Source organism: Nicotiana tabacum, chromosome 8, assembly GCF_000715075.1.
Source record: "Nicotiana tabacum cultivar K326 chromosome 8, ASM71507v2, whole genome shotgun sequence".
Classification (NCBI taxonomy): Eukaryota; Viridiplantae; Streptophyta; class Magnoliopsida; order Solanales; family Solanaceae; genus Nicotiana; species Nicotiana tabacum.
In genome coordinates this window covers 30,732,286-30,758,700 of record NC_134087.1, presented here as the reverse complement: position 1 = coordinate 30,758,700, position 26,415 = coordinate 30,732,286, and the positions used below count along the sequence as shown (strand labels likewise).

Below are 26,415 nucleotides of genomic sequence, written 5' to 3'. Positions count from 1 at the left end.
ATGTGTCCATTTCACATCTGTGCTCGCTAATAAATTTACCCACTTTTCACAAACCTGATTTCTTCTTGGTGGCACGCAACATCCAGTGATAACCCATAAAGTCTCTACGGCATACAGCCTTGTATTTCTCCGTAGTTGACTCACTTACCGTCATCTCATGGCACTCACTTATACTGTAGATTTTTACAGCCCTAATTAGGCGAGCTTTATCGGGGAAATACATGCCCTTTTGTCAAAACAACTGGTCTAGACTCATCCCACATCGCTGACCGAAATTCATCATCATCCCTTATGAGGGCATTCACGTTCGGCATGCTTGGCAAATTATCAAGGTAGGGAATATTCCGCTCATGAAATGGCACGTGGGACTCGTACACTCTTAATTTAGCGGGAGGTGGAGGAACATGCTCCCTCGTCAGCTCAGGTTCAACATTCACTTCCTCCTCATCATCTCCCTCATCATGGAAGGGTGTGTCATCCCCAGACTCATCCACATTGTTGTCCTAATCACTATCATCTTCCTGACTCTGCGCATCTGCCAAATCACGAGTAAATACTTCGTCTATGGGCAACTATGTGAGGTCAGGAGCTTCAAGAAGCTCGTTTTCACTGCACAAAAGGAACAAAATGATAAGTTACCCAACTAGATAAATACTTTAGATATAGCTATATCACTTTACTTACAAGTCGTACTGTCTTGATATTTCATGATGGATATTTTCTTGTTGGTGATGACTCCCGGATGGACCACCGTGGTCCAATACTCCATAACTACGCATATTCCAACTAGGGGCGGGGTCATAACTTGTAAAATTCATATCCGGATGGTACTCCCTATGAAAAATACGAGTGTTAATACAAATCCAATTAAAACATAAAATAAACATCGCTAAAGCGGAGTAAAATTAAAGTTTACCAGTCGTCTTGTTGATTATATAGTGAAACCCTTATTTTTGGCACTTCTGACATTGTAAAAAAATGATTGATAAGAAGAAGAGAGAAGTATGAACGTAAGTTTGAAGTAAAGTATTGAATGGATTTTCATAAAATTGAAACACCTTTAAATAAGGCAAGTCCGAGCTTGGGGTGTAGAATTTTTCTATGTAAAACGCAGTACAATACTACGTTTTATATATTTAAATTATTGTTATGTCAGTTAATTATTGGTGGAGCCAAAAATCAGAGTAAAACGCAGTATAATAGTACGTTTCAGTGTAAAACGCAGTATTATACTGCGTTTTACAAAAAAAACAAATGTTCTCTACATTCCTTCAGAACCGGGCATTAATAAGTGAAACGCAGTACTGTACTGCGTTTAAGTAAAACGCAGTATAATACTGCGAATTAGTTAAAAAAAAATTAAATAATACGCAGTAATATACTGCATTTTACTTTAACAGCTAACTTTCCGTTAAAGTAAAATGCAGTATAGTATTGCGTTTTACCTAGTTATGTAACTTTTTTTTTAGCATTAGAAACGTGCTTTTTGTCCAAAAAAGCATCAAAAAAGTTTCGGACTCGTAAATTATGCACTTCATTTATTATTTCTTAAGGGTCGTGAAAAGTCAAAATGTGTCAAGTAAAAGTGAACGAAGGGAGTAAAAAATAAGCTAGAAAATTAAAACGTAGAATATTTCGTCCCTTGCTTTGTTAGGTTGTCTTACATTGAATTATGGAATTGATTGTTAGGTTCTGCGATTAGATTAGGGGCATTTGCATCTATACCCGTTTTTTGGGTCACGTTTTAATTTGTGTCCGCTTTGCAAAAAAAAAAATGCAAGCGTACCCACTTTTTCGCATAACTTTAGCATACGGGGCTGAAGTAGCAAAATCAATCACGCAAAACTTCAGCATTCTAGTAGACGGGACTGAAGTAGCAAGTGTGCTGAACCAAGTGTACTAAAGTTTTTGTTTGTAATTGCTGAACTTAAGCATAGTAGCTGAAGTTTTGTTCTCTATTTGCTAAAAGTTTTGTTTGTAATTGCTGAAGTTTTTATTTTTGTAACTGGCGAACTTCAGCTCTAGAGCTGAAGTTTTTTATTTTGTAACTGGCGAAGTTTTAGTTTTTGTAACTGACGAACTTCAGCTCTGTTTGTAACTGGCGAACTTCAACTTTCTTAAAGTTGAAGTTTTAACTGACTTTCCATATGAAAATTAGAGAAGAAGAACAAGATTCTTAACTGTACAAGAATGAAGTAGGAAAACATCAGCACTTAATTCACCCATAAGCTCAAAAGGCATTTCATACAATACAACGTAATAACTTAAAGCATGAAATCTTTTTTGCTTTTTTTTTTCTTGAGAAGGATGATTAGGATCAGTTGTTCAAGAGTACTTTTCTTGCTTCATAACCGTGTGCACAACAGACTAGTAAAAAAAACCAAACCAATGAAACACATGATAAATCGAGCCATTATATTGTTACATCAATGTTAAATTCCGGAGAGATATGAAGATCATTGGGAGAAGGAGGAGGAGAAAGGGGGCTGAAGTTGTTTAAAAAGTGGGTACAAGTTAAAACTTTTTTTTAAAAAATAAGTATAAGTTAAATGGGTGCAATTTTTACATTCGATTAAGCTCACTTTCTATTTTTCTTTTAATCATGATATCAAACTAGACCTACCCGTTTATTCAATATTGAGCACGGTGTTATATTGTTCACACTCCATATATACAAGCATGCAACAATGTGTTTATTTACCCTACCTTGATAGAAGGAATGAATTATTTCTTTATATGACCTTAGATAGTCCTGATCCCTCGTGAGTTAATTTTGAAATTGCGTTAGACCTGAAATCCATTTCTTAACCAAATAAAAGTTCAAAGACCTTTGATGGAAATGGAATTAAAGAGACCTCTTAAATAACCTTGTGCCAATTTGGACGAGTTCCTTAAATTAAAATTTAAGAAATTTTTATTGTTTAGAAATGAGCTTCTCCAGCTATCTTAGAAAATCATTCTTGCTCATTGCATGGTCCAAGACTCCAAGTCAAGAACCAGAAAGTGAGCATTCGGGCTTGGAGTCCTGAATAATGGACTAACAAATGAGCTTGAAGGTTAGTGATCACATTAGCTGCCACTTAATAATATCAAAAACTCCCAAGAAAATCATGTTTTTTTTGGGTTTCCACCCGGTGTCCGGTACCCACATTGAGCCCGACTAAATCCAAATTCACGCCGGAAAATCTCACATTGGGGGATAAAATGCTCCCTAAGAAAATTATGGTTTATCCGTATATTTTCAACTTGGGACAATAAGTTCCTCAGTCCACTTCACATTCGACAAAATCCTCCAACCTCAGATGAAGATCAAACTTTCTTTCCTAATACAAGCTTTGGAGGTCGCAGTTCATTAAACGAATATAAGAAATGGAGGGAAGATTGTGTCAGCCCGAGCGTGTGAAATAGAAGCACAAGTTAAACCGTTGAATGGAGAGATAATTGCATGAATGGAGGCTATACATCATTTGGCATAAAACTTCTCAATTTACGAATTAATCCAGCTCAATACTATATACAGGTTAAATTCGAGTTTCAAGAAAGGCTAACACAACCAAAACCTCCTAAACCTTCACACGAGCTATTAGAACTACTTCCGCACAAAAGAATTGATTCTGTGAGCGAGAAAATGATATTTCAGCAGACGATTTCAACATGACAGTGAGCGAATCGATTCTGCTCATCAATGTGTGCTGTCACCTTCAGGCTACGACACAATGAGCACATCAATGACGAAAAGTTTTCACTACCTGGTCAATCCGTCTCCTACAAAGTGGGCAGTTTGTCAAGTGTGAAGAGCATGTCATGCAACAGCACATATGGCCACACCTGCGAAACAAACAGGTAAGTGCACCAAATATATCATAGTATCAAGAAACATAGGATTTTCAGAACAATGAGTATGCTCTGTATAAAACCAACGTAAAGTGCACAAGTTTGGCAGTAGCTCAAGCTTGGCAGTTAATATCCAGCAGTTATTTAATGTATTGGAGGTGAGGATACACCACCTTCAGTCCCATGTTCCTATCCCATCTCCTGTTCCAAGTAACAAAGCCAGCCCACTCTAAGGCAATACCACCACATTATACAATAGATAATCATCGATAGAACAAGAGATGGAACAAAATACTCCTATACCGCAGTTTTCCTGCGTTTTTCTACTCTGACCCCTCAAAGCCCTTGAGTTAATTTGTGCAGTGTGTTTAAGTAAATTTGTCCAGATGGGGTGTATCAAACGAGGAGAATACTTCAATAGAATGGTGCAGATTTCATACGCTGCCAGTGCAAGACAATTGGAACATAGGCAAAACCTGATGACAAGTCTGGGATATAGGTTTACTTTCTCGGAATCTCACTCGGCAGCTGAGACATGGAGAAAAGGGGGGCTAACCCGTAAGTAATCAAATCAAATTAACTCGACTACCCAAGAACCTAAAGCCAGTTGAGGCAGCTATATGAGTCCTCTACACATGCTGTTCCATTCAGGACCATCTCATTCCAATATTGAACAATTAGACTTTTAAGAGAAACTAGGTTCCAAAATCTCGCACTTATCACTGTAAGGTAAACAGTAAACTAGTTTTACCTGAATTAGGTGGTCTTGCTTATATGAACTCTTTGCTTCTATTGTGATTAGTTAGTCATAAAACAACAAGTCAACAACTAAACCTCATTCCAAACTAGTTGGAGTTGGAATATGAATCTTGATAGATATGCAAATTTTGCAGCAAAGCAATTTGTCCTGAAAATTAATTTTTTTGAAGTAATAGCGATTAAAGACGAATGGTATGAAGCCTTTTTATTTATGAAGAGCATAACTTAGCAAAAAGGGGTGCTCGGTCACAACTTGCAGAAGCAGTTATTTATTAATTCACAGAGCGTCTTATTTAACACGGTGCATCTCTAAAGTCTCAACATCAACACGGCAACAATCCACTGATTGAGATAGGAAATGTGGCATTAACTAGGGACACAAGATCTGAAGTGGGATGCGAGGAATCGTTAAAACTGCAGTAGTGGCTTTTCATGTACTTTCTCCATGGCAAGAAGCAAAATGCAATGTATGTTTATGTCTAAGAGAAGCTACTCATAAAGAAATGTCTAAGAGAAGCTTTTGCTTTAGTGTGATGTTAGTTTGTGTTTAGACCAACTTAGTTTTTTTCTTCAATCATTCCTTAGTGATTGTGTTAAAAACTTAGTTCTCTTTTAATCATGGAAAACAGAATCTATTTTAACGCTAGTGGTAAGTCTTTTGATATTACAGAAAATAAAGATAAACCAGAGGTTTGGTATGAATGGGTGGAGAGGAAGTCAAATTTCATGAGAAAGATGACTTTGAGTCGGAAGGTTATGCAGTGGTTATGTAAGCTTCTGCATATTGCTTCAGATGGGAAAGGGAATGAGTTCAGGAGATGGAGGACCCGGGATCATGTCTTCAGTTTTTACTGTGCCAAGAAGTTCAATGACAGTGCAAGGGGTATGTAGAGCAGTTATTATCCTTCCAGAAGTTTCATTTAATTCGGGGTGGAAGGTACTTGCTTTAAAGATAGAAAGGTTCATTAATAGGGAGCCTCCTGCTACACAGAGACAACCTACAGTAGTTACAGTTGTGAATCTTTCGTACAGAGGTGCTTTCAGGTCCGACAAGTGGGAAGCAAAAGGAGCCTCTAAATCATCGTCGGAGAACCGGTCGACAGTACAACGCATAGTGATGAATGGTTCAGTTATAGGTGATGAAGACGTGTTGAGCAGGTGTCTGATCGGGAGCTTCGCAATCAGCAAGGAGTTGCCTACTCTTTCTGATATCCGGAGATGGGCTAGCAACAAATGGAACGCAATTCCAAGGGTCCAGATGTATGAGTTACATGGGCCAAAATTCTTATTTGAGTTTCCTTCCAGAAAATTAGCTGAACAAACTAAACTGGGGGAATGGAGTTGGAGAAATAATTTAATGAGTCTTGACTGGTGGGCGCCGGTTGCAGAGTGTTTGCCGGCCACTGCCAATCTCAAGTGGGTGAGGATAAGAGTATTGGGATTACCACTCATCTATGGTCACAAAGAATTTTCAAGGAGATCGGTGATAGATGTGGTGGTTGGATCGAAACAGAGGAAGAAACTTCTCCGCGTAACCATCTTAAATGGGCTCGTCTGAAAGTGAAGGGCCCAGTTACAGCAGTTCCCAGTAGCATTGAGATAGAAAAAGATGGAATTATCTTCACAATTCCGATTTGGTGTGGGGCCGGTGATATGGAGATCTGTTTCAGAGGTTTCGGCGGTGAACAGGGGAGACACAACCAGTAACTATGACGTAGGGGTTAAAAGGGGTGATGGGATGGGTCACGTGACTAAGGGTAGCTGCAGTTTGAATTTGAATCATGGCCCAGTGGATAAAGAGGTGCCAGCTGGGAAGTATTCAACTGGGCCACAGGGTATGGGCCAAGGGAGTCTTTTAATTTCTGGGCCCAATTGCGGGTCATTAAAGAGTACAGATCTGGGAATTAAAAATAGATTTTCGGTTCTGGGTTCTTTTAATAAGCCCGACCCAATGGAAACAGAGATATTAGCGAACATTAGCACAAGGGAATCGCTTGCTATGGTTGCGCTGATGGAGAGAGAAGAAGAGATCTGCAACACAGAATCAACAGAACTAATGAACGTGCAAGGGTTTGAGGAAGTGGCTAGATCAACATGTCCTGAAAGAGAAACTACTCCCTTTTCTTCTCCTATTTCTGTTACAAACAAACTGCAAGATGTAGTAGTACATGAGGAACCCACAGAAGTAATGAACATGCAAGGTGGGGAGCAGGTGGTTAGAGCATCTTGCTCTCACAGAGAAATTATTCCATTTTCTTCTCTTTCCTCTGGATTAAACCAATTGATGGATGAAGAAGACCACGAGACATGGTCCGTGGATGATGCAGAACCTCTAGATGTGCAATTTATCGAGGCAGAGATGGAAGCTTCTTTGTGGGTTCATAAAAATGTTCTAAAATTGAGCAAGACATACAGGGTAAATTTTCAGGGCTGTGAAAGGGAAGCTCTAGAACTGTTTCTCAAAATTGATAGGCATAGACAAGAGTTGAGGGAGGTGTCAACAATGAAGATGTGCACGACTCCAAAAAGGAAAAAAAGGGAGTTCGGAGGATCAAAATTTGGTGTTCAATATGAATTTTCCGGAGTCAAGCTCTAGGAATAGGGGGAAATCTATTAGCAATGTGTATCAATGAAGGTTAATATTATCTCTTGGAATGTCAGGGGATTAAATCGTGTTAACAAAAGAAGAGTTGTGAAACTACTAATTGAGAATTGGAAGGCAGACATTTATTATCTTCAAGAATCCAAGCTTGAAGGGGATGTACAGGGGTATGTGAAATAGATATGGGGTTATAGATGGGTAAAATTTGGGTGTCTAGAGGCTAGCGGTACAAGGGGGGGGCATTTTGGTATTATGGGATAGCAGAGTATGGAGGGGGGAAATAGTCAATGTTGGGAGTTACTCCATAACCTGTAGTTTCTTTTCTATAAATCAAAATTTTTCATGGCATTTGTCTGGGGTATATGGGCCTTATTATAGAATAGAGAGGGAGAAGTTTGGTGGGAGTTAGCTGCTTCTAGGGGAGTTTTTTAAGGGCCTTGGGTTATTTGTGGTGATTTTAACGTTACAAGATTTATGGAGGAAAGGAGGGGAGGCAACAAAATTTCAAGAGCTATGAGAGAGTTTACTCATTTTGTAGAGGATTTAGAGCTTATTGATCCACCACTTGAAGGGGGAATTTACACATGGAGTAGGGGAGTTAATTCTCGTATAGTGTCGAGATTGGATAGGTTTCTGTTCTCTGCTGACTGGGATGAAAACTTTAGGGATATCAAACAAGTTATTCTTCCAAAAGTTTCCTCAGACCATGCCCCTATTTCTCTGCAATGTGAGGTTTGGGAGAACACAAAATCATATTTTAAGTTTGAAAATTGGTGGTTGGGGACAGAGGGGTTCAAGGATAAAATAGCTTCCTGGTGGGTTTCTTTCGATGTACAGAGCAGACCTGATTATGTTCTAGCCAAAAAACTCAGGTTGTTGAAAGTTAAGCTGAAAGAATGGACAGGTCAAGGGGGAAATTTGGAGGTTCTAAAAACTATCTGTTTGAACAAAATTCTTGTACTAGACGTGGTTCAGGAATCCAGGGATCTTTCTGAAGATGAGTTGGTGCAAAAGGCTAGCCTAGTCATGGAACTGGAAGAGATTGCCAAAAATGAGGAGTTAATTTGGAGGCAGAAATCAAGAGTTCAATGGTTAAAACAAGGGGATCGAAATACTAAATATTTTCAGAGGATTACAAATGCCCACAGAAGGTTCAACAACATTGACAAGCTCAACATTAATGGGATACAAGTGGATGATAAGGAAGTTATAAAGTGTGAGATCTAAGCCTTTTATCAGCACTTATACACTGAATCTGAAGCATGGAGGCCAGAGTTCAATTTTCCAGATTGTCCTAGAATTAGTGAGGCAGAGGAGCAATGGCTACAGAGGGAGTTTGAAGAGCAAGAAATCATTGAGGGATTGAAGGCTTGTGCAGCAGACAAAGCTCCGGGTCCAGATGGCTATACCATAGGTTTTTTTATTCAATGTTGGGATGTGGTGAAAGAAGATTTGATGAATACTTTTCAAAACTTCCACTCACAAGAATTGTTTGAGAAGAGCTTTAATGCTACTTATGTAGCATTATTCCAAAGAAGGCTGGGGCGATGGAACTAAAAGATTATAGACCTATAAGTCTCATAAATAGTGTATATAAGATCATTTCAAAGGTGTTGATAGAGAGATTGAAGACAGTCATTCACAAACTGGTTAACACTCAACAAATGGCTTTTATCAAAGGTAGGCAGATCATGGATGCAGCCCTAATAGCAAACGAATGTGTTGATTCCAGGGTTAAAAGTAAGATCCCTGGGATCCTTGGCAAACTGGTTATTGAGAAGGCATATGACAATATAAACTGGAACAATTAAGTTTTCCATTCTAGTTAATGGTTCTCCAGAGGGTTTCTTTTCTTCACAGAGAGGGCTAAGGCAAGGAGACCCTCTGTCTCCTTTCCTTCTTATAATTGTAATAGAAGGTCTGAATAGTATGATTAAGAAGGCAAACCAGGAGAGGTTGTTAAGGGGTTTCAAGGCAGTGAATAATGTCAGTAGCAATCTGGATATTACTCATATGCTTTATGCGGATGTCAATTGGAGCTGTCTCAGGGCTACATGTCAACTGGAGTAAATCACAGGTGTACACAGTTAATGAGGTCACCAACATTCAAAGATTCGTAGGGGTGCTAGGCTGTCAAGTGGGAAATCTCCCAACAACATATTTGGGGATGCCCTTGGGAGCAAAAAATAGATCCCAGGAGTTATGTAATGAGGTGCTGGAGAGGTGTGAAAAGAAACTTGCTATATGGAGAGGAAATTATCTTTCTCTGGGAGGGAGGATTACTTTAGTCAATAGTGAGCTAGATGCTCTTCCTACTTATACGATGTCTCTTTTCCCAATTCCTGTAAAAGTTGAGAAAAGAGTGGATGCTTTAAGGAGGAAATTCATATGGCAAGGAAAAAGGAGAAGAATGTGATGACCCGCCATGTCATCATGCCACATAGGCGCCATTTGGCATATATTAATGCCATGTGGAAGCTTACATAAGAAGAAGGCTAGCATTTGTGAGAAGATTCTAGAGAGGTATAGACATTTCCTTAGGAAGAACCTAGATCCTTATGGATTTGCTAGGAAAGTCCTTAGAATCTTCTAGGCTTGTAGAGAATTCTAGAAAAAGTCCTTATCTTGTAAATATCAAGGACTTGTGTAATAATTAATATTTACACACTAGCCCCTAGGAGACTAATATATAAAGGGGGTCATTCATTTGTAATTCATCAAGCAAACAGTTCAAGTTCTCTCTAATACAAAGCTTCCTTTAACAATTCTCTTGTGTTCTTTCTTCCATTCTCTTAGCGATCTTGAGTGTAGTTGAGTGTAGTAAGGCTGACTTGACGTAGCAAGAACGTGAGCAAGTTTTGCAAGATCGTGAGCGAGTTGTCAAGTGCCGCACGTGTACTTAGTTAACAATTAAGGACGTGACAACGTGGTATCAGAGTGAAGGTTTCAACTAAGGGAATGGCGAACGACGGAGAAATTAACGCTGCCAACACCCAAGCCAACGTCATCCAGGATGCTGTTGGCAAGAGTGGCCGTAGCAAAAAGAGGAATGCCACCAACAAGAGCCAGGAGGTGCCACCTGAGGTTGTGTCAAACGAAGGACTTACATTCCAAGAACCATCTGCCACTGAGGCGAGCGAGGATGAAGTGGAGGTCCTTCCAGAGGACGTCTCGCTCGGTAAAGAGTGGGTAATGAAGATGAACGCGGGGATGGACGTCGTGGAGATCTTTGGCCAACGCTTGGGGAAGGTGGAAGACACCCTTAACGTTCTTGAGGGGCACACTCTTGAAGAGATTGAGAGTATCCGAAATGACTTGGAGGGACGTACACAGACTGAGATGGAACTAAGGCAAACCATCACTGCCTTAGAGTGCAGACTCATGGAGGCTTTGAGTACTATCGATGCTATGAAGGCAAAGATAGAGTCACTCGAGGAGGATGTCAATGCTGGCGTGACCGAGGTAGCCAGCAATGTTGTGGTGACGAGGGAGGCCAAGATCGAGGCTCCCAAACCCTCGGTGTTCAAAGGTGTTCGTGATGCACAAGAAGTGGAAAACTTCCTTTACTTGGAGAACTACTTCAGGCACGGCAAAGTGAGGGACGACGAGGCCAAGATCAACACTGCGGTATTGTACCTCTCAGAGACTGCCATGCTATGGTGGAGAAGGAAGATGGCCGACGTGGATAAAGGTCTATGTACTATTAGCACAAGAGATCAGTTCAAAGCGGAGTTCAAGCGACAGTTCTTTCCAAACAATGTCTTGTACGAGGCAAGGCACAAGCTTAGGGAATTGAACCAAACAGGGAGCATACGTAACTATGTCAAGGAGTTCACTACCCTTATGCTTCAAATCCCCAACCTGACCAATGATGACTTGTTGTTCCACTTCATGGACGGGTTGCAAAATTGGGCTAAGCAGGAGTTGCAACGCCGACAAGTCACTGATATAGACCAAGCCATAGTGGAGGCCGAATCATTAATGGATTTCAGGCATGACAAGCACGACAAAGGCAATGTCAAGGAGTCAAAGGTTAACAATGCCAAAGGTGGGGGAGACCGTGGCAAAGTCGAAGAGATACAAGAACAATACTCCAAGACTCAAGATTTCAAAAGGTCGAGTGGTCGTCAGGGCTACTCCGAGAAGAAGGCGCAGGTCGAGAAGAAGGGATGTTATATATGCGGAGGGCCACATGGCTTCAGGAATTGTCCTGACCTCAAGAGCCTCAGTGCCATGGTACGTGAGCGAAAGGAGCAGCCACAAGGAGAGAGTCCAGGAACCGCACAGTTGGGTATGATCGGATTATGTGGTGCTGTCACGAAGCAAGCTATCCAACCTACCGAGAATGGCAATCAGTACGTGGATCTCACCATCAACAACAAGCCCGCTCGTGCAATGGTGGATACTGGAGCAACTCATAATTTCGTGACTGAGGCTGCCGCAAATAGACTAGAATTGAAGCTTGCTCCAACCAACTCTCGCGTCAAGACCGTGAATGTCGAGATACAGAATGCTCGTGGAGTAGCTAATGGAGTTGGTGTCAAATTGGGAACTTGGAAAGGTATGACAAACTTTACCATAACCGCTATGGATATCTTTGACATCATACTGGGGCAAGAGTTCTTTAGACATTGTCATACTTTAATCGACCCCTACCTCCAACGTCTCTTGGTTATGGAGCGAGAAGGAGCTTGCATGGTACCTAGAGTGACTATGCCACACGGACAGATCCAAGCACAACTCTCAGCTATGCAGGTTGTCAAAGGGATCAAGAAGGGGGAGCCGACGTTCGCGGCAACCATTGCAAGTCTAGAGGAAGACAAAAAATTTCAAGAGACAGTGCCGCCTTGCATAGAGAAGTTGCTTAAGGAAAACAAAGATGTCATGCCCGAGGAGTTGCCTAAGCACTTGCCGCCCAGGCGAGAGGTGGATCACAAGATTGAGTTGGAGCCAGGGGCTAAGCCACCTGCATTTGCCCATATCGTATGGCACCTCCCGAGCTAGAGGAGCTCAGGAAACAATTGAAGGAGCTGCTAGATGCTGGTCATATTCGCCCATCAAAGGCACCTTTTGGCGCACCAGTATTGTTCCAGAAGAAGAAGGATGGATTGTTGCGTTTGTGCATACACTACCGAGCACTTAATAAGGTCACTATGAAGAATAAGTACCCGATCCCGCTCATTGCTGACTTGTTTGATAGACTTGGGCAAGCCAAGTACTTTACCAAGGTAGATCTTCAAAAGGCCTACTACCAGGTTCGCATTGCGGAAGGGGATGAGCCAAAGACAGCATGTGTGACGAGATATGGAGCCTTTGATGGTTGGTGATGCCCTTCGGCTTAACCAATGCACCAGCCACATTTTGCACCCTTATGAACAAGATTTTTCATCCCTACCTTGATCAGTTCGTGGTAGTGTACCTAGATGACTATGTCATCTACAGCAACACCTTGGAGGAACACATGGAGCACTTAAGGAAGGTTTTCCAAGTCTTGCGGGAGAACGAGCTATACATCAAGAGAGAGAAGTGCGAGTTTGCACAATCAAAGGTGCACTTCTTGGGCCATGTCATTAGCAATGGCGAGCTACACATGAACGAGGCTAAGGTACGTGCTATCCAGGAGTGGGAGGCACCCATAAAGGTAACTGAGTTGAGATCCTTCCTTGGCCTTGTTAACTACTATAGTCGGTTCATCAGTGGATACTCAGCAAAGGCCGCACCATTGACTGAGTTGCTAAAGAAGAACAACACATTGTCAAAAGGCGTTTGAAGGCCTTAAGGCAGCTGTAATAGAGGAGCCAGTCTTGGCATTACCTGACTTTGCCAAAACTTTTGAGGTGCACACAGATGCTTCAGACTTGGCCATTAGGGGTGTCCTGATGCAGGATAAGCACCCCATAGCATTTAAGAGCCGCAAGTTAAATGAGAAAAGAGCAGGGTTACACGGTACAAGAGAAGGAAATGACTGCCATTGTGCATTGCCTTCGTACATAGAGACATTATCTGCTTAGGTCGAGGTTCGTGGTCAAGACTGATAATATGGCTACTAGCTACTTTCAGACACAGAAGAAGCTCACACCAAAGCAGGCTAGGTGGCAGTATATCTTGGCCGAGTTTGATTATGCGCTGGAGTATAAGCCGAGAAAAGGTAATGTTGTAGCCGATGCCTTGAGCCGAAAAGTCGAGCTTGCTGCAATTACTTCAGCGAGATGGGACATTAGGGAGGCTATAAAAGAAGGCATGAAGCATGATCTAGCAGCCAAACAGCTTATTGAGTTAGCCAACAAAGGCAAAACAAGACGGTTTTGGATAGAAGACGGCCTACTACTTACCACAGGTCGGCGGGTCTACGTGCCTAAGTTTGGAGACATTAGACGGCGGATCATAAGGGAGAGTCATGATACAATGTGGGCTGGTTATCCAGGCCAACGTCGCACTAGGGCCTTGGTTGAGTCAGTCTACTATTGGCCACGCATGCAAGATGATATAGAATGTTATGTGCAGACTTGTCTTGTATGTCAGCAGGACAAGGTTGAGCAACAACAACCCGGAGGACTTTTGGAGCCACTACCAGTTGCAGAGCGTCCATGGGAAAGCGTGGCTATGGACTTTATCACTTGCCTACCAAGGTCCAACGGTTATGGTACTATTATGGTGGTCGTGGATAGATTTTCCAAATATGCCACCTTCATGCCCGCCTCACCAGGTTGCACAGCCAAGGAAGCCGCCAAGCTGTTCTTTAAGAACGTGGTGAAGTATTGGGGCTTACCAAGGCATATAATCAGTGATCGAGACCCCCGCTTTACTGGAAACTTTTGGAGAGAGTTGTTTGACATACTTAGTACGGAGCTGCACTTTTCTACTAGTTTCCACCCACAAACGGATGGACAAACGGAACGAGTCAATGTCTTACTAGAATGCTACTTGAGGCATTATGTAAGCGCGCATCAGAAAGATTGAGCAAAGCTCCTAGACATCGCCCAATTCTCTTATAACTTGCAGCGGAGTGAGTCCACTGGGCGGACACCATTTGAGCTAGCCACAGGCCAACAACCACAAACTCCACATTCATTACCAGTCGCGTTCGAGGGAAAGAGTTTAGGGGCTTATCATATGGCCAAAGGATGGGAGGAGCAGCTCGACACTACTAAGTCCTACTTGGATAAGGCAACTAAGAAGATGAAGAAGTTTGCGCACCGTAAGCGGCGTCCCACATACTATAGAGTTGGGGACATGGTCATGGTGAAGTTTAACCCAAGACACTTCAAGGCACTACGGGGCATGCATCAGAATCTGATTCGCAAGTATAAGGGGCCATTTAAGATCGTCGCCAAGGTAGGCAAGATCTCATACAAGCTTGACATGCCATCGTATCTCAAGATCTACCCTGTCTTCCATGCTAGCATGCTTAAGCCATATCATGAAGATAAGGATGATCCGAGTAAGGGCCAATCAAGTCGGGCGCCAATGACTATCACTGCCTCGCATGATCGGGAGATTGAGGCTATCATAGATTATCAGGCCAGGCGAAAACAAGGGCAAAAAGCCACCGCTATATTCCTCGTCCATTGGAAAGGGCAATCACCGGAGGAGGCCACGTGGGAACGATATGAAGACTTGTGGCAATTCAAAAATAAGATCCGAGAGTTTATGCAACAACATTGCGCCGCGGTCGTCGCAATATTAGGTGGGGGAGAGTGTGATGACCCGCCATGTCATCATGCCACATAGGCGCCATTTGGCATATATTAATGACATGTGGAAGCTTACATAAGAAGAAGGCTAGCATTTGTGAGAAGATTCTAGAGAGGTATAGACATTTCCTTAGGAAGAACCTAGATCCTTATAGATTTGCTAGGAAAGTCCTTAGAATCTTCTAGGCTTGTAGAGAATTCTAGAAAAAGCTCTTATCTTGTAAATATCAAGGACTTGCGTAATAATTAATATTTACACACTAGCCCCTAAGAGACTAGTATATAAAGGGGGTCATTCATTTGTAATTCATCAAGCAAACAATTCAAGTTCGCTCTAATTTAAAGCTTCTTTTAATAATTCTCTTGTGTTCTTTCTTCCATTCTCTTAGCGATCTTGAGTGTAGTAAGGCTGACTTGACATAGCAAGAACGTGAGCAAGTTGTGCAAGATCGTGAGCGAGTTTTCAAGTGCCTCACGTGTACTTAGTTAACAACTAAGGACGTGACAAGAAGACCTACAATTTGGTAAATGGAGCACTTTGCTTAAAAGCAAGAGGGATGGAGGTTTGGGAATCAGAAATTTGAGACAACATAACAAGAGTTTACTTATGAAGTGGCTATGAAGATTTTCTCTGGAGGATCAAGCTTTATGGAGGAAGGTTATCTGTGAAAAATATGGAGCAGATGGAAGGTGGTGTACATCGGGAGCTTATGGACCCTATGGTGTTAGTGTATGGAAGTCAATTAGAAATTTTGCCAGAAAAGTGCGTTTCTGTGGTCCATTAGGCGGTCGTATAATAGGTATGCGGACCGCATAGTCGCCGCAGAGCCAGTCAGTGTGTTGGTTAATTTGAGGCCAACTATGCGGCCAATTATGCGATCGCATAATCAATATGCGGGCCGCATAGTCATCGCATAATCCCCTTGGAATTTTTGTGAAGGGTAGTACTGCGGTGCACTATGCGACCGCAGAACATGTATGCGGACCGCATTTCTGTCGCATACCCAGACAGTTTGTCCAGATTTTTGGACCATTTCTGCAGTCCAATTTGCGGGCCGCATGTCCATTATGCGATCGCAAATCGTGTCGGGGCTCCTATTTTCTAACTTTTATAACCCGACCCCATCCCATTAAAAACACCCCATTAGACCATTTTCTTGTTATTTCACGGCATATAGAGTGAGAGAGGAAGTTCTAGAAAGAGAGGGAGTGATCTTCATCAAGTCCCCACTCCATCCTTGCCCCAAATCCTTGAAGATTGTCAAGTGAAATTGCTAGGTCTTCACCCTAAGAGGTAAGAGCTTGTACCCTCATCTATAATTTCGAAATTTCCATTAAAATAAGTGATTAGCAAGGGGGTTCATGGGTATAAGGGCTAATAATCTTGCATGCATAAAAGATAATTGGGTATGGGGTGGTTGTGAACCAAAAGAGATAACAATTGTGGTATAGGATGATGAAAATCTCTCACAAAAGTGTCCTAAAATCGCTGTGCACACTTGGTGCTTGATAATTTACTTAAATGAGTTGGAATCTCATTCATGCCTCTAATTCTTGGTTCAACTTGTAATTTTCATAAAATAGATTGAAGTTTCTAGGAAATTCCAGAATTTATTGTAAGGGTTTAAGGAAAGCTCTACTGAGGTATGTACGGCTAAAACCCCGTCTTTTAGAAATTGAGCTCCGTTGGTGTTTGTGTAAATACGGTAAGATTAAAGTTGAATTGTTGTATTGATTGTTGTTTCACATGAATTTGGGGTTGCGACCTTATATGCGTGAAACATGTGTCTCAATATGATCAATGTGCTATTCTTGATAACTTGAAAGGGTGCAAGGAATATGAATCATGTATTGAGATGCTTAGACCTTAAGGTGAGATTGAAGCTGCATATATTGTGCCATCTGTGTGAAGACTCATCTATGCTTACAATTTTATTTGCCATTGTGTGCACATATTATCCTAAACTACAAATCTAACATTGAAAGTGGAAATGATGTGATAATTGTGGCCCAAATGCCTATGAAATGATATATGTGAAACAAAGATTGAAATGAGATGATTGATGGAAAAGGAAAACGCCTTGGTAAGGCGGCCTAGCCGATCGGGCCGAGATCGGACGCCATGCCGTACACATGGTGGTATTGTATTTGTGATTGAAGTATATGTCTCAAATGAGGCAACCTAGCCGATCGGGTCGAGATCGGACTCCGCTCAAGATAGCGGTGGTATTGTGGACAATGATGAACAATATGAAATGCCCCAAAACTAAAAGCTATGGGAAAATGAGGTGAAAATTGTATGATTCTTTTATTTGATAATGTTGTGATCATTTAAAGTGTTCGAGTTATACTTGTGATTTCTTTATTCTTGTATGAAAGTTCTTTCTAACTAGATGGTGTTTAGTTATACATACTAGTACTATTCCATGGTACTAACGTCCCTTTTGCCGGGGGCACTACATTTTTAAATGAATGTAGGTGGCTCCATTGCGGATAGTGCCGATCGTGCATAGCGGAGTACCTTCTTCTCAAAGCCTTGGTGAGCCCCTTTCTCCTTCAAGAGGCTATGTTGTACATCTTTTGATATAGAGATCCACTCTTGAGGTATAGCCGGGATCTTGTTGCCGGCGTTGTCATCATTGTCTTTTGTATCCTTAGAGGCTCCATAGACGTATGTGTGGGTTATGTACGGTTGTTGGATGGGTCTATGAACTATATTGTAATTCTAACTCTTGTTTCTCTAAAGTGAAATTGTATTGAATCTTGGGAACTTAACTACGGTTTAAGGTTGTGATGAAAAATGAACTAGCAATGTTGAATGTGCAATCTTTCCTATTGTTTAAATAAACGAAAGCATGGTTTCCTTAATCATTTCGAGTTGGGTAGAAAGTGTTCGATAAGGCTTGCTCAGTTGGGTTCACTCGATTGAGCGCCGGTCGCGCCTCCCGAGGTTGGGGCGCGACAATTTATCAGCAATGTTAGTATCAAAGTGGGGAATGGCAATAAAACTTCTTTCTGGAATGATGATTGGATTGGTAATGGACCTCTTAAAGAGGCTTTTCCAGATTTGTTCACTATAGTGTAGCAAACCCAAGCTACTGTGGCTGAGGTATGGAGTATGCAGGGGTGGAATGTTACGTTCAGAAGGTTCCTCAATGACTGGGAGGTTACGAGAGTGATTGAATTCTACAAATTGTTGGATGGCTTTAAGGGCATCACAGAAGAAGACGACAGCCTTATATGGGAAAGAAACAACGGAGGAGTATATACTGTAAAGTCAGCAAATGGAATCTTGAACTGGTCACATGAACAATGGGACATGGCACTGGAAGCACATCTGGAAGGTGAAAATCCTTTTTAAAGTGGCTTGCTTTTGTTGGCTTGTAGTCAAAGAGGTTGTTCTACCTCATGACTGTTTAATGAGAGGAATGCTTATGTGTTCCAAATGTTTCTTGTGTGGAAAAGAGATTGAAACAAACAGCCACCTCTTTTTACATTGCAAAGTAACTAGTAGGCTGTGGTATCTTTTCATGAGCATGAAAGGTGTGAAATGGGCAATACCTAGGAGACTAGGACAACTACAGAAATGTTAGCTTGTTGGAATGACCCAGGTATTCTATTGAGGCAGAAGCATTGGTTGAGGTTGATCCGAGAATGTATTTGGTGGACAATTTGGTTGGAGAGGAATTCAAGGTGCTTTGAAGATAGAGCTAACACTGAACAGAAGATCAAGACGAATTGTATATTTTTGTTTCACTTTTGGTTTAAAGAAGCTCTGGTAGAGGATGTAGAGCTATAGTGGATATTATTGGGTCTTTGTAACTACCACAAGTCTGGATTTGCGTTTTGGCTCCTTTTCGAGGGTCTTGTAACTATCTTTAACCTTTAGCATAATCTTTATGCTAAAGGTTTTTCTACTTAATTTATAAAACTTGTTACCTTCTCAAAAAAAAAAAGAAGCAAAATGCCCTTACCATGGTAATATAATAGACTAAATCATAAGAATCCCAAATAACCAGAGGTAAGTTAAAAGGGTCTTACGGGACAAAAACTGAGTTGTATTCCTGCTCCAAGCATATGACGCATAAATCTGGCATTAAATGGTGAGTATCCACTCCATTCTCAGTTGTAGCATTAGAACCTACAAAACGACAGGAAGCAAAATAGTACAGTTTGATGGCAAAGCAACCAAGGATTGAGACAACATGATAGAAGAATGAAAACCGAGCAGGCTACCTTCATCCTCATGTCCTGTCCTTTTAGCAGCAGCAGCAAGAACTCTGCACGATCAAGTGTTTCTCGGATTAGGATTATTACCGAAAAAAGAAAAACAGAAAAAGCAAAATTGTCACTTGAAATGTACAGAATTGCAAAGGCATCAATTGGAGGAATTCTGTAATATAAGAACATAAGAATGACAGGCGCACAATCTTTTCCACTCCAAACGAACTGCTGCACGAATATATTTCTAGTAAGTTCAATGCCATAAGCGTCGAGATCTAGATCACTAAAGAAGAAAATACCTTTCTGCATTGGTAATTTTAGGGAACAAGAAGAAAAAAAGAAGCAAAATTTCACTACTCAAGATAGTTTTAAGTTGATGTTAAAGTTTCTCTAGACATGTCTAAATTCTTCATTTTTCTCCCTGTCCTTATATAAGACACTTATGTAATTTAATTTAAAGCAGTTGATGAATGAACACTTTCTGAGTATCTCTTCGTTACAGCTTCTCTCTTCTCTCACTCTCCCGTTAACTTTCTCTCTTCTCCCTTTCTCATTTTCTCAGTCTTCTCTACCCTCTTTTCTTGGTTCTACATCAAACTCTTCTCCCTAAATTACTCTTTGTGGCTTTTCCATCTTCAAAAGCATCTTTCTAAGCAACTCATTGATCCCCCGATTGAGCTAACTGACGCAGCCTAAAGAAAGTGACGTCTTAAACTAGCAGCATCTCACCTCATCCTTGAAATCAAACATGACAAGAAAACAGAGTGAGGTAGAACTCCTCACTCTAAGAAGTACTTTACAAGACACAAATCTAAGGAGGGTCCTTGAAATCAAACATGAAAAGAAAACATAGTGAGGTAAAACTCCTACACCATAGTAATTTGTACAAGCATCAAGGTAGCCAAACATCTAAGAAGTACTTTACAAGACACAAAACTAAGGAGGGAATATTAAAGGGAAAAAAAAGGGAGAAAAAGAACCCTGCAGTTTTAAGAGTCTTAGGTTAAACATACCTCCTGCGATATTCCCAGTGACGCTTTCGTTCCATCACATAACGAAAAGCATGCTTCACAAGTAGATATACACCGAAGACTGTAAAGCCCATTGAAGCATACTTGTACCATCTGAAAGGAAAAGAACTTATCAATACTATTTATGGGACCACCATAAACAATTCCTGGGCGCATATAGACATACTCATGAGGGAGTTTTTTTTAATACTGCAAAATCCCCCGGGGCAAGCTGGTGCACCGTATGAAACTCGGTGGATAATAGGCCAGTGCCTCTACCCTTCTCCACTTAAATACACCCCCCCTTCCCCTACTCATGGGGGAATTGACATGTTCATGCAAGTTATTTTATGAACTTCCATTTTTCCTGAAAATATATGTGTTGAACGGATATGATAGTGGTAGGGTGCTTCATACAGATCTTATAAAATACACTACCCTAATAGAATGTACTCATGGCAATGAGTTTGAACTTAACATTGGACGCCACTGGCCAGCCTGTGTATGTATAGTTACTTGGGAAAATATAGGGGTGATTATAGTTGGAAAGTAAAGCATACTAACCTTGACCATTTCCCAAGATTTGCAATGAGCTGGTCAATAGTTTTATCAGAGACATAAAACGGGCCTTTGTGCGGTCGCTGGATCCGAATTGTTCCAATGTCATCCGTAACAGCCTGAAACAATTATAAAGGTAAAAGGAACTTGTTACACTCTACAAACAGCTCTTATCTGCACCAGAGAGGGGGTGACTGGTGTTTAAGCAGACTAATGTAGTACAAGTGAACAATGAATGCTTAAGCATAGCTAGAGTAATATTGTAATATTGGATGAATGTTCATACTCTTATTTCCTTGTTAGTTTTTTATGTATGTTATTTGTTTTATTTATTAATTTTCCTTTAAAGTATTCCCTACCAATCAGGTAATGATGACAAATGAAAAACACGAGGAATGGCAAATTTAAAGCAAGTCCAAACTTTGGATGCTTGCTCCTCCCAGTTGCAACAAAAGACCCAAGCCATTTTGTATATTTTTTTTTATGTTAATACACTTTTGATATGCATTTTATGTTATTCAAAGGTATAGTTAAATTTCTGTATCTCTTGGATCAATTTGAGTTTCTTATATATAGAGTTGAATCCTCTTAGGAAGTCTCCTCCTTTTTAACCCCCAAGAATAACAATTTTTTTTCAAACAAAAGAATGCGTCAACTAATACTAATATTTCTAATTCAGATAAATACCAATTATAAGAAGGTACTGAGACTTGATAAGTATATAGAAGGTGTTCCGTTTCTCTAGCTTTCTTATCAGTGGTCATCAGCTTTATTTACCATTACTTTAGGAATACATAGAGCGGGTAGTCAATGAGTTGACAGAATTTAGGTATTAGCATCATCCAAATTCTGTTAATGTCTGTTGCTCCTTCTATGAGGCAAAAAACAACAGTTTTGCTTTCAGGTAAAGTACTGTGGCACCAGTTCGACAGACTTTACCAAATTCTTCTGATCATAAGTTCTTAACAGTTTTTTTATCAAATCTCAGGCAAGTCTTGACAGTAACCTAGTCATATTCAGATTTACTATATTATTCAGCTTTCCTCTTCTTCTTTTTTAATTTAGAAATACTAAAATAATAGGCATTTCACAAAGAACATATGAACTGCATAAAAAAACCAGCTACTCAGTTATCAGATGTATCGTATCATATCTCAATAAATGGCTAAGAATGTTGTCATCAACTATGATTAAAAGACATAAAAAAAAATTGAGTGTCACTTCAGAAAGAAGAAAAGAAAAGTGTCTATATGTGAAGCAGGTGTAACAATCTCTACTCAAAAGGCATATCATACCTCGCCAACAACAGTCAAAGAAGTACCAACTGGTAGCACACGTTCAATCCTCTTCACTCCAAGCATCTTCAAAAGTAACCATCACTTAATTAACTTCATCAAAATACATAAATACATGGTTACACAGCAGATATGCAAGTGACTGATGAGAGTGGGTTCCTGCAATACACTACCTTCTACACTTATAAAGCTAGTTGGAAATAGCCTTGCCAGGAATGTATGAAAATAGGTTGGAGTCAAAGTTACCATCAACAAGATTTAGAGTTTGAATAATTAGCTAGGCGGATATTGCATCTTTGTCAAGGGTACCAAAATTACCATCTTGAGAAGTTTTGCTTTTCATCTGTCCTAACTCCTAACTCCCAGGAGCAATACTCAAGGAAGAGTTTGATACTTAAGACACCAGTTTAAGGGGTACACTAGGTTGACCAAAAGATGCGCACAGTTATGAAAAAAACAATTACAACCTGCACTATGACTGGTACTGAGAAGTAGACAGAATAGGAGAGAAAAACAGGTCGGTTTTCCTCTTCATGGTAACTAGTTCTTCCTATCTTATTATTCGGTACAATTGGCAAAGAAAGAGAAGATTCATATCCTTTTTTTGAGAAGGTAAGATAATTTTTATAAATAAACTAGCACAAACAGTGCTATTAAAACAAGATTCACATCCTTGCCTTCATGCAATTTCGGTGGAGAAAAATGTGGAGAGATATTCTCCTTCCCTTCTCTTTCATGTCCTCTCCCATTTACTTCTCCTCCTCCTTGTTCACTCAAAGTGAACTAGACAGCGAAACCATACCCACGCATGAATATGACTTACACGTAGAACAGAAGTTGTATGTCAAAACAGACCTTAAGACCTTGGAGATAATCCAATGTCCCTCGCACAAATGACCGTCCGGCTTCCTCGAAGACTTCACTTCCAATTGTCAGTACCAATCCCGAGGCACCACGACCACCAATTACAAAAGCACGGCCTGTGCCATCATCCTAATACACAAATAAAAAACAATCAAAAAATGCATAAACTTAAGTACCACAAATTTTTTAAAAATTTCATCTATACGGCCTGCAAGATTATTAAGATAGGAAGACAAGAGGGAAGTCATTCCAACCAGGTACCAAGGAACTTCTTTACACATCGAGAGCATCAATGCAGAATCCTGTATCCAAGAACCTGCATCATTGTGTTTCAGAAAATGTTGCTCGGCCTGTAATAATATCAATAATATTTAATATAACAGCATTGAAAGGAAATATAGACATCCTACGCTATTACGAGGCAACATAAAGAACGAGGCAACATACTGTTTCTTCCACGATCACGCCTCGTAAACCACTTAACTCACAGTTAATTGGTGTATCTGAACCAACCCTTCCAGATACCGTAACCACAAGAGGCAAAACTTTGGATGCAGTATCTAGTAGTTGTGCTAAAAAAAAAAAGGGAGTACAAAGATCATTCAAACTTGAAAGAGTTAGCTAATAAGAGGCAATAATAAGATGTATACAGTGCAACTATCCAATATTAAGTTCCAAACTCCAGAATTGGTAATGATGCGTAGTGAACACATGTTTGTCTTTCTTTTAATTTAGTCGAATATCATTTTATTAATTGCACCAAGATCGTGCCTGAATTACAATAACGCATGTTTTATTTATCCTCCAGAAATTCCATCCACTATCCATACATAAAGGATATCGTCTTTACACACAAAATACAAGTAACAAAGTAAAGAACTCTTATTCTCCACAAGCGCTTTTCAATTCCTTCAAATAATCTGCTACTCTTTATCTCCAGAAACCAGAATATACATAAAGGTAGGACCTTGCTAATTTTTTTCTTTATCTTCCTCGATGCTGATCTTCCTCCAACTTGTCAAGGCCATTTCCCCGGTTCTTGAATGTAACCGCACTGTAGTAGCGAAAGCAATTTTAAAAATCACAATAAATGAAGCTTCGCAGAGTAGTGGAAAAAGTGCAATGTGTAGTTAAATGATCTATATCTTCCTCTCCATTCTTACACGGTTGCACACGCAACACCAGTTAATCAATAATCATTCCCTGTATGTCTTCCTTAAGTTGTTCGCCATAATGTGGCATTCAGACTTGGGCACAAATTGGAGCTTGATCACCCACTTCCATTCAACTAATGATACTTCATTTGTTCCTATAAGATAGGAAAAAGACAAACGTACAGGGACATGTAGTAGGTAGGAATTCTAGACAAAGCTGACTTTACAAATGTTTACTTTGATCTCTTTGACAAAACTGCTTTTTCCAACTCTCGAGCCTCTCGAATTTCTCCACCATCGACCTCCACTACTCTAGGCTTAAACTTGTCTCCCAAAGGTAATCCAATATATTCTGCAGCCAGTGACACAACTTACGTCCTAGTATGCATTTCTCTTACCAGCATTGATTCCGACTTTCTCATGTTGACTCGTGGTCCCAAAACTGCTCCAGATCATACCAATCTCTCCATTGAATAAGTATCTAATATCTCTTGTTCATGCACAATGAAACAGTTATACCCTCATGTTCAAAGCTAGTTCAGTAATTTGCGAGTGACTTCATAACTAGAAGGAACAACAATGGAGATAGGGGATATCCTTGTCTAATATCTCTACTGCTCCTAAAAAGTTCATTCCTCCATATAAGAGGAATATTCAAATTTGCAGGGTTATACACCTTTTCAACATCCAATTTGCATAGTAAACCCCCAACTTACTGAACTTACCATGGTACTGAATTGCCTAAGTATTTCAGCTAACACAGCCTCACTGGAATATGGTCGGAACCTAGCTCCCATTTGGTACTCTCTCATCCTATATACTTCGGCAGAACCCAATAGTAAGCTGAATACAATAAATAATCCTAGCTCCACCACATAAGTTAGAGCCTCTATTTTTTCCAGTTTTAAATTAATAATGGTAAGCTGAATATAAAAAAAAAATACATATTGGTCTACACAATAAATAATTCACAGAGCTAAAGTTAGTTACCAAGATCCTTCAATTGATTGACCCTTGTAACGGATTTAAGCACTTCAGCATCTCTGAATTAGGAAAACAAAAAAACCCAATTTTAATTCACGGGCATATAGTTAATAGCGCAATAAAATTCGAGAACCAGAAAAGAGAAAACAACAAAAAGATGAAAATTTTAAGATAAGTAAATAAATAAAAAGGTGGAAAAATAAAGGTATAAACCTTCCACTACTCCTGCCGAGAAGATAAAGAGCGGCTGCACTCAAACAGCAAGATAATCCGCCCCACGGTACCATTTTCTGTAGTAGCTCCAATAATAAACCGAACAAAAAGAAGAAGAAGAAAAAAGAACAAAATTGACAGAGATAAAAACTAATTCTTGGCCCTAAGAATGAAATTCGTAGTAAGGCAAACAATTATCAGGGCACTAGAACCCATACGACAAATAAAAGTGCGAAATTTATATAATTATGAGAATATTAAAAAGCTGAAAAGAGAGAATTATTTGAAAAGGGGATTAAAAAAATTAAAGGAATTTGAAGATGAAGACACTCCATAAGATGCCAAGAGTGGGTAAGAGGATGATCGGCAATACTTCAAACTCCAGTTATCCTCTGATGTCACACTGTTGTAAATTAAATTGTATGTAGATGTCTATTCCATATAAAATTACTTGGACATCAATCTTTTTAGTTTAGGAAATTTATTATACTTTACTTAGGGTTCAAGTTGTTTTAACTCCTAAAAAAAAGTTTCTTTTTACTCCTATGAATGAATAATAAATATTGTTTCTTCATTTGGAAGACATAAACAAAGGTACTACAACTATAAATTATTGTCCTTGAATTGTAGAGTTAGAATAATTTTCTCTTCGCTAAAATTTGCCTCAAATTTATCCATGTTATTATCAAATTGACTGGTCTATGTCCTTTTGGACTAAAGGACTTAAATTTTTGTAATTTCGATAAATAATTAATTTTTTTAGCCTAATTAAGATGTCACCTATGTCCACTCAATTTGTGCTGAAGTTTTATTAGTAAAATCAAGGATATATATGAGACATACACAAAAAAATTAATGGTCTTAAAGTATAACATATATAAATTAAAACATTTCCTATAGTATATAAATCAATAAAGAGAATATAAACCTTGAAGACCTAAAATCTCAATAGAGACAAGGAAACATTAGTAAAAAGAATTTCAATTCCTATCTACCTAAAAGTTTTGGGAAGGGAAAAATCAAAAAGTATAGTAGAGGGTTAAATTCGAAAAATTTCCCATTATTTGTTTATGTTTATTTACAGGAAAAGGCCTCCAAATTCGGACCTAAACCGCTACTTAATTGGTTTTCCCTTCAATTTCAAATTACGGCAGTGCTGAACTCCATTCCACTCTCGATCGGCCGTGGACTTGTTTCTCAGCTCTCTCTTTCTCCGGCGAAATC

The 26,415-nt window shown here is 39.9% G+C and overlaps 1 protein-coding gene across 2 annotated transcripts; it reads right to left on the bottom strand.

The window, feature by feature from the left end:
• Positions 1-3,441: 3,441 nt before the first annotated feature.
• Positions 3,442-25,601, bottom strand: LOC107795503 (E3 ubiquitin-protein ligase SP1). Of its 2 annotated transcripts, XM_075219152.1 has the most exons (11): positions 25,192-25,601; positions 24,985-25,037; positions 23,288-23,412; positions 23,095-23,190; positions 22,832-22,969; positions 21,977-22,042; positions 20,688-20,800; positions 20,127-20,237; positions 19,126-19,169; positions 18,931-19,030; positions 3,442-3,828 (listed from the first exon to the last, which is right to left on the bottom strand). In XM_075219152.1, the coding sequence occupies exons 1-11, from the start codon at positions 25,263-25,265 to the stop codon at positions 3,726-3,728; spliced, it is 1,023 nt and encodes a 340-aa protein (XP_075075253.1). In that variant the 5' UTR covers positions 25,266-25,601; the 3' UTR covers positions 3,442-3,725. The 2 variants fall into 2 exon arrangements, with proteins under 2 accessions (XP_075075253.1, XP_075075254.1); XM_075219153.1 differs by lacking the exon at positions 23,288-23,412 and having other exon boundaries at positions 23,095-23,156; positions 25,192-25,404.
• Positions 25,602-26,415: the final 814 nt, after the last annotated feature.

Bases quoted from the DNA above. Each gene is read 5' to 3' on its own strand.
- LOC107795503 (XM_075219152.1), bottom strand. From the start codon at position 25,265: ATGGTACCGTGGGGCGGATTATCTTGCTGTTTGAGTGCAGCCGCTCTT. The intron at 23,413-24,984 runs GTAACTAACTTT...TTTTTTTTTTAG, and splicing joins CAATCAATTGAAGGATCTTG to CACAACTACTAGATACTGCA. The intron at 3,829-18,930 runs GTAAGACCCTTT...TTTGTTTCGCAG, and splicing joins TACAACTCAGTTTTTGTCCC to GTGTGGCCATATGTGCTGTT.